General features: G+C 37.6%; 4 protein-coding genes across 4 annotated transcripts in view; 2 read left to right on the forward strand and 2 right to left on the reverse strand.

Moving 5' to 3' along the window:
* SPO14 (phospholipase D) overlaps nt 1-4,421 on the reverse strand; it is a gene marked incomplete at both ends in the record, with an annotated part of 5,247 nt that extends 826 nt beyond the window's left edge. The window contains one exon of the mRNA XM_004182053.1: nt 1-4,421. This exon is cut by the window's left edge and continues 826 nt beyond it. Within this exon, the coding sequence (XP_004182101.1) occupies nt 1-4,421 (4,421 nt within the window).
* A 595-nt stretch (nt 4,422-5,016) lies between these two features.
* On the reverse strand, nt 5,017-5,688 carry TBLA0H03000 (uncharacterized protein; the record flags this gene model as incomplete). The annotated part of the gene is made up of 1 exon (XM_004182054.1): nt 5,017-5,688. The coding sequence occupies one exon, from the start codon at nt 5,686-5,688 to the stop codon at nt 5,017-5,019; it is 672 nt and encodes a 223-aa protein (XP_004182102.1).
* A 362-nt stretch (nt 5,689-6,050) lies between these two features.
* TBLA0H03010 (GATA-type transcription factor) lies at nt 6,051-6,665 on the forward strand (the record flags this gene model as incomplete). The annotated part of the gene is made up of 1 exon (XM_004182055.1): nt 6,051-6,665. The coding sequence occupies one exon, from the start codon at nt 6,051-6,053 to the stop codon at nt 6,663-6,665; it is 615 nt and encodes a 204-aa protein (XP_004182103.1).
* A 972-nt stretch (nt 6,666-7,637) lies between these two features.
* Nucleotides 7,638-8,327, forward strand: TBLA0H03030 (gag-pol fusion protein; the record flags this gene model as incomplete). Its single annotated transcript, XM_004182056.1, has 1 exon — nt 7,638-8,327. The coding sequence occupies one exon, from the start codon at nt 7,638-7,640 to the stop codon at nt 8,325-8,327; it is 690 nt and encodes a 229-aa protein (XP_004182104.1).
* Nucleotides 8,328-8,850: the final 523 nt, after the last annotated feature.

The following is an 8,850-nucleotide window of genomic DNA, read 5'->3' on the forward strand; positions in this document are numbered from 1 at the left end:
TTGTAATAACTAATTCTCTTTAGGATATCCCATTTTTGAGAGTTTGTTATCTTTGGATCAGCTAAATAAGCTTCGATGTCATCTTTGTCAGGTAAGAAGTCATAACTTTTCTTTGGAGCTTTATCACCATCAAAGGTCTTTGTAGATAAGGCCTTAATTGCCCATTCACGTAATTGTTCTGTAACAGATTCTTTAAATTGAGGTGTAACACTACTCCATCCATCCGGGCCAAACCCTTCAATTTCTCTTTCATGGTCAACATTATTAACTAATCTGGGGTCTGTACTTAAAGGTTTATTATCTCTAATACCTATATTATCATCACCGGCTCTATAATTAAAGGAATGATATCTAGCAGTGAAATTCTTATAAACTTCATCAGAAGTAGAATCTGAAGCGGGAAGAACAGTTGTATTTGTACTACTACCGTTACTACTAACAGATGTTTCTTCATCATTATCATTATCATTATCATTATCATTATCATTATCACTACCATTTTCTTCATTAATGGTTGTTGAATTTCTATAATTATTTCCTTTATTTGATTTTCCTGGCATGGTAAATGGAGATATAGAAGGAGTTGGAGATGGTTTATTTTTTTTCGATTTATTTCTTGATGGAATTTTCGATTTTTTCCCAATTGGATTTTCTAACATTGCAGATGGTGATAATGTATCATGTGGATTTAAAGTTGGAGCCTTTTTAGATGGAAGTTGATTATCTCTTTCATTTCCATCTCTTCCCTCTTCATAATCATCAATATCATTATTATTATCAAATAAGTTCAAAATACCATGATTCTTCAAATTATTAAAAGTGGAATATTTTTTTTGCCAAGTATTAGAATAATCTACATCAAAGACTTCACGATAAGCTAATTCTACCATGGCAGAATTGATTTGTTTATAACTGTTGGCATTATTATCAATAGTATGTAAAGTGGAACAATTTAATTTTGCTAAATCTTTTAATCTACCAAATTGTCTTTCGACAATTTCCACTAAATCGACATCACAACCTAAATGTTCTCTCATTAATCTCTGTCTCATTTCCCATGCAAATCTACCTGCATAATAAGTCTTACCATTCATCTTTGTCTTTATTAAATCAGTATCTCTAATAATACAAGCGACTTCACTATCTCTATTACCCAATTGAGATCTTTCATTAATGTTTGCACTACCAATGATACAATTTCTATCATCACTAATTAAAATCTTGGCATGAACATATAATTGTTCAGTAACGATTTTATCAAATGGACCAATGGTAGACCATTTTCTTAATGAAAAAAATTGAATATATTGAATAGGTTCAATATTTAATTTTCTTAATTTAGCAAAAATAGAAGTTTCACCACGAGAAATTGATTGATATTGACATTGCATGATTAAACGTAAAGATGATGCTTCTGGGGTATCTACAGGAGAATCGAAACCTGGCATCAAGGGGATAATAATAATGGCTTTCCAAGGTTTTCCCTCACTATGAGCTTTTATAATTCTATCAACAATAGCATCACCAATTTTATTTTCAATGACAACACCATCCCAAGAGGAAGTAGTGACAAAGAATTGATTTTCAATATAAATATAATAATCACTTGTTTCAATTAATTTCAAATAAGCGTTTTGAATGGATTTTTCAGTTTGTTTCAAACCTAAGGACCAATAACCAGTACTTCTTAAGATTTGGATTTCACAAGTAGATCTTGATTTTAATAATCTGAAAAATGGAGAATTTTTCAATTCATCAGGTGTGAAATCACTTGCAGGAGTTAATAATGGAGTCAATCTACTTGGTCTCTTTTGTCTTAGTACATAATTCCATCTTTGTATAAAATGTCTTGCAATATCTCTTGCGGCTTCACCTACAGTCATCATATGAACATCATGCCATGGCATTCTTGGTAATTCATTTCTATCATACATGGATTCAAAAGGTTTATTTAATTCGAAGAAATCACAGACTCTTGCATTGGAATAATCTTTACCGGGGAAATTTTGAAATCTAATATCATCGTTATCATCTCTTAGGACATGATCAGGGGTATCATATCTACCATAACACAAATCAATACCACCCATGAATGCGATAGTATTATCGATGATGGTAAATTTTTCATGATGAGCCCAAAAATAAGTATTTTGTAACCATTGGTTGGGGGATCTTAACAAATGAATATTTGGATGTAATAATAGCATGGAATGTTTAGTCCAAAGAGAATCAGTTCCAACAGTACTGCCGACGTTTCTATAGACAATAATGAAGATCTTGACCCCCTCTTGAGCCTTTTTCTTCAAGATTCTATCGATTCTAAATTCTTGATTTGCATTTACGGGTCTTCTCATATATAATTCTGGAGATAACCACCAATCATGAATGAAAATGACATCTTGAGCCATTAATAAAGCATCGGATAATGCCCAGAAATAATCTCTACCATCAACTAATAATTTACAATAAGCGTTTTGTCTAATGGGGGCAAAACTAGCAAATCTATTTTGTTTGGACCATACTGAAGATTTTGCCATTTGATGGATGGATAAGATCCATTGTTTCAATGAGTTTTGATTTTTAGTGATTAATTGTAATTTGCGTTCTTTATTTTCCAAAAGAATGATGAATTTGGAAGAGAAATTATTAATTTCTATTGATTTCCAATTCAAATCCAAATCTAATAGATTCAAATTATTATTACCGTATAATTTAATTTTGAAATCACTATCGATAAGGAAAACATCTAATGGAGTTGTGGAATATAAATCAGAAACATAGGTGATATAAGAATGTCTTACTAGAAACCATTTTGTAGTATGTCTTTTAATCATTTCATTAAAATCACTAAAACGAGGGAAATGTGAAACTCTCCAACCAGATGTAGTGGCAGATGAACCAATGATTAAATAGCCTTCTTTACCTTGATATCCATCTTCATAACTTAATAAATTACTAATGGGACTAAATTCATAAAATTGGAATAAGCGATTTGCTTGAGGTCTTAGACAAAGAGATAGATTTAATAATTTCAAATATTTTTCCAATCTTAGATACATTGGTAAAAGAGTATCATCGATATTATTTGAAGTTGTTTCATTTGGGTTTGGATTAGATAGTGGAGGTTGAGTATTATTATTATTATTATTATTATTATTATTATTATTATTATTATTATTATTATTATTATTATTAAAATTCATTGACGATCGGATTGATTGATTTGATGAGATATTATTTTGTAGATCCGGTACTTGTAAAGTGGAATTACGTTTGATGTTTGTGGAAGCATTGGCGGTTATATTTGATGGATGATGATGAGTGGTGGAAGGTTTATCTTTGAATCTGGGGAAATGAGGGATATGGATCTTTCGATATCTATTATGATCGATGTACAATTTATTTAAAGTTGTATCTTGGAAGGAGACTCTTTTCAATTTGGAATGTAATTGTAATAAATCCTTATATGATTTGATGATGGACCATTTCATTCTATTTTCACCAATACCATATTCTAATAGGATTTTGAAATATAACCCATTTGATTGATTTTTCTCTAGATTGTTCAATGTATTTGAAGAACCATTTGAAGTGACATTGGTCAAAGCAGGTCCCATATGAGGAGGAGAGGATTCTCTTTGTCGTTGGATATTTCTTTCTCTTTCACGTTCTCTTTGTTGTTGTAAAAGTGAATGATCATTTGATGAGGAGAGTAAATTTGCCTCATCGATAGGTTCTACTCTTACACCCAACATGGCCAATAGAAGTGGAGCTCTCTTATGACCATGTTCATCTCTTAGGAATTGAGTGCTTGCGAAAAGTGCTGCGGGGGAAGCCGCTAGAAGAGAGTCGATGAGATCTGAAGCCAATTGTCTTGTAAAGAGGTCTTTCAAATCATCTTGTTCCAAAAGTAAAGTGTCATGTTTTTTCGCATTTGCCGTTGCGTTGGTGGATCTTGCAGTTTTCAACTTGGACAAGACAGAGATTTTCCTAAAGGCGTTGTCGAATTCCTTTTTCCAAGTAGAGGATCTTCTGGAGGATAGGTTGGGCATTGTGGATCTTCTTTGTGGGGGCAACGACGCGGAGGATGGTAGACGTGAACTGAGAGTTTGTAATTGGCATTCCATGGAATCTGTGGAGAGCATGTCTATGTTGCTATTGCGGTTACTGTGGGAGGCAGGTGGGTGAGAGTGTTGTTGTTTACGATGAACCGTGGATAATGGAGGTCGCATGGAGTTTGGTATGCCTTGGAAGGACAAGTTTTTGATGCGAGCTTCTACATCTTCGAGATCGAGCGATTCGGTGGCGGTGGTGGTTTGAGCATGATGGAGGGGAGGAGGGGAGTTTAAATCGCGGAGTTCGATGTTTTCTAGGACGATGGGGTCTAGAAACGAATCACTCGATTGTTTTTGGTTTGGCATGTGAGGATGGTGTGGGGAAGGGTGTGGTGTTTGTATGATTGTATGTTTGTATGATTGTATGTTTGTATGATTGTATGTTTGTATGATTGTATGTTTGTATGATTGTATGTTTGTACGCTTGTACGCTTGTACGCTTGTACGCTTGTACGCTTGTACGCTTGTATATATTTGCACTACAGTTGCACTACAGCTGCACCACAATCGCACTACAATCGCGTATTGAGTATTAGCATTGGCATAGGCATTGGCATTGTATTTGTGTAAATCTTTGTAAACAGTCTATTGAATATTTATTTTCATGACGCGAGGCCGAGCGGAAGTGAAAATTCGGACTAATACAAGTGCTATTGCAAAGCAATATTGTCTATAAGCGAGCAAGCGAGCAAGCAACCAAGCAACCAAGCAACCAAGCAACTACAAACACTCTAGGTCTTAGTGCCTCATGACTAGACGTGATATCATGCATGACTAGATCTACGGCACTGCATGCCTGTGCTTTGCCACTTCTCACGCTACACTACACCACTACACCACTACACCACACCATCCGCTCCCAACACGGCTAGATCTGGCCGTCTTGGGCAAAGCCTCCGTTTCAAGCGCACAAAATGCAATGCAAATACGGCCTCCAGGCAACCGCTATCCCGACGGCCTCCACCCTCGGAGCTAAGTTTATCTCCGACCGCGACGGCCACTTCTCTTCGTTTCCTGCCACTTCCCTTCGTTTCCGCGGTGCCTGCCGCACATGACTCAGCATGCCTTCCACTGCGCCCCACTCTGTGCACCACCTTATTGCCTCGGAATCGTTGCCGGCACCGCTGCACAATCCGGAAACGCCATCGGCCGTGCAGATCCCGTTGCCCGATTCGCACACACCCTCTGCATCGGGACATCGCATCAGGCAACGCGCATCCGCAGCTGCCACATCGGGCGAGGATCCCGCCGGATATGGGCTGCATCGGGTACCGCCCTGCTGCATCGGGTACCGCCCTGCTGCATCGGGTAACGCCCTGCTGCATCGGGACACACGCTGACATTCTCGTAGCGTAGCGGTTACGTAACGCGTGCCCGTTTCTTCTTCTCTTGTGCCGGCTGCTGCAGCGCATTCTCCGCACTGCCTGTCGCTCTGGCCCGCACAGACCCGTCGCACACTCGCCGCGTTGCCTACCGTTTTGGGTGCGCCGAGTGGGGCACCCGCAGACACCCCCACGCGCCTGCCCGTGATCGCTACCGCATCGGGCAGTGCGATCTCACACCGGGGATCCATTGTGCGGCGCCCCTATGCCAGCCAGATTCGAGATCGCAATTAGGAAGATGTCAGTGTGGATGGAGGCGATAATCTTTGGATTTGGGATTTGGGATTTGGATCTGAATGCTCAGGCGTATATATATGTGTGCACGTATGTATGTGTATATATATGTATATATATATATGTGTATATCTATATATATGTATATGTATATGTATATATATATATACGTAGTTATATCTAATGCTATAGTTGTGCTTGCGTATCCGACCCGACTCCAAGCCACGCTGTAATTTTCGCTGTTCGCCTGTCGCCCTGCTCCCGCTTTGTACCTTTGCCTTTGCCATTCATTCCTTCGACCATAATACCCCCACCACTAATGACTCCCCACGTGACCGTGTCCTCTCCACCTCACGCCAACACCTCTCACACGCCTCCTCCACGTCACGTATGTGCCAACTGCAAAACAACGGCCACTCCTCTATGGCGTCGAGACGAAGATCTTAACGTTCTTTGTAATGCATGTGGCCTGTTTAAAAAACTGCACCACGGTAGAGCAAGACCTCTGGCCCTGCATCGTCGCACACGTCATCCGGCACCCGGCATCCTCGGTAACACAAGTCTGCGCAAAAACAGACTGTGTTCGCCCGGTGGGACCCACGATATCATATCCATGACTGTTACGCCTCGTCGTGCGAGCGCCAATGCCATTAAGGGCGGTGCAACTGCAACTGCAACTGCAACTGCAAATGCAAATGCAAATGCAAATGCAAATGCAACTGCAACTGCAACTGCAAATGCAAATGCAAATGCAAATGCAAATGCAACTGCAACTATCACATCCTCAAACCCTTCACCAAGCAGGCTGCCGCATCTCTCCTCGCTCATCCACGTATCCACTCCCTCCCCACCAGCAGACCAACCTCTCGCATCCACATCCACATCATTGAAAATATCCCTCCCCCTCCCCCTCCCCCTCCTATCCCCTCCATAGCATTACCTCCTCTCACTTCCACAAACCGTCGTGTCATGGAATTGGAAAACATCACCTTGCAATATAGATCCCAAATCCAACAGCTGTTGGAAAGATGTGCATATCTAGAAAACGAATTACGTAGAAAATAGATTATTTTTTATACGCCTATGTACGAACCACTGGTCCTCCAGTTACACTTAAAGATCCGTGACGATTTGTTAACCAAGCTCCGGTGATCATGCTCTTTTCACCACTCTGGATTCTACACATTCGAACTATCATCAGATCCCGCTGGATCCCGGATACTGAAGATTTGATCGGCTTCACTACCCCTTTTGGCCACTATCAATATCTACATACATGCAACGGTTGTTAGGTGATAAAAGTGTTCCAAATCTTGAAGAACGAAAACTTCAAGAATTTTATTCCTCACTGCTAAAAGTGCCATTGGTCAAAGAAACAAGTTCAAGTGGTTATTACTCTATTGTGTTCGGTATCCGTACTAGTTCCGTTTGTCACCATCGATGATTTATCAGATGTTGTAAATCTAATGTCACTAAGAGATGACAGAGGAGATTATTATGAATTTATCACCAACAATGGTGAAAGTCATAAATTTTATTACGAAAATAAATCACCAAAACTTGATTTTCTAATTGGATTAATATGGTCATGATATTTATAAAGAAATGGAACTTTGATAACATTACTAAATGTAATTCAGCTGATGATATTCCATTAGTAGAACATTATCTTATTAGAAAAATGTACTGTGAAGAAAGTAGAACGATACTCAACTAGATATGATGGTTGATATTAGATTAGCTAGTTTAAATAGTGATGACAAAGAAAATATGTCACCTACAGAATATATACAGAATATTGTTGATACTATAAAGAGTATCAAAAGAAAAAATGGCATACATCCAGGACAGGAAAGGCAATGCAAAAACTATCCAAATACTCTTGGGCAATATGAACAACAATAGGATGAATGTGGAAAAATACAAAAATAAACTGCCTATAAAATATCAAACTTATCATAATAAATATACCAAAGAGAATAATAATAATAATATAGTAAGATTGGTTAATACATCAGACAAAACTTCTGACTTTGTGGTTATTGATACTGCATCAGGAATTAGCATGACACCTTTCAAAGAGCAACTAGTTGACTTTATTCCCCTAACAAAAGAAAACCCTGGTCCATCATATTATGGAGTAGGAAATGATGATCAAGAAAAACCAATTTATTTTGAAGGTTATGGATTTCTACCAATTCGAGGTGATAATAATAAAATTATCCATATGTTTACATATTTGGCTCCATATGAAGATGCAATAATTTTATCTGCATTCAAACTATGGGAAATAGTTGGATATGGTTTTGAATCTGGAAAATATGACTTTTCAACTGTCAATAATTATAAAATACCAACAAAAATTATGGATCATACAATTTGGGTTCCTACTAAGCAAATAATTGCAGAATATACAAATGAAATTACAAATAAAAAAGTAAGAATAATAAAATCTTCTAAAATATCACTTTTAGAGGCTCACTTAAGACTAAATCACCTACCTACTGTAGCAATACAAGAATTTATTACAGACAGAGACTCTGAGTTTACCAATAATAACTTGAAACAATTAGCTGAGAAAAAGGAATTCAATTAAGATTTACCTCAACTCAAGATCACTCGGCTAATGCTAGAGCAGAAAGAGCAATTCGAACAATTATAACGGATACTAGAACACTACTGTTACAAGCTAAATTATCACTTAAATTTTGGCACTATGCAGCTAAGGGTATCTGCGGAAATGAGAAACTGTACATATAATAAGATTACTAAAGATGCACCATTAAATGTAATATCCGAATTGCCTGTTAAGATAATATTACGTAATTTTTTACCTTTTGGAGCTCCAGCTACGATATGGAATCATAAATCTAAGAAAACATCTGCACCAAGCTTACAAGCAGTGGTTTTGTCAAAAGATCCACAGAGTTTTGGATATTTCTTTTATATACCTAATGAAAATAGAGTAATTACCACTACAAACTTTAAAATCCCTGATTATTCAGTAAATACGCAACAGAAGAGTAATCCAGAAGAAACCATTATTGCACGATTTAAAGCTAATGTTACATCTAAAATAGGTTCTACTAGAAATTTTGAATTTGATGAAGATGAGATTA

The sequence above is a fragment of the Henningerozyma blattae genome, chromosome 8, assembly GCF_000315915.1.
Source record: "Henningerozyma blattae CBS 6284 chromosome 8, complete genome".
NCBI classification, from domain to species: Eukaryota; Fungi; Ascomycota; class Saccharomycetes; order Saccharomycetales; family Saccharomycetaceae; genus Henningerozyma; species Henningerozyma blattae.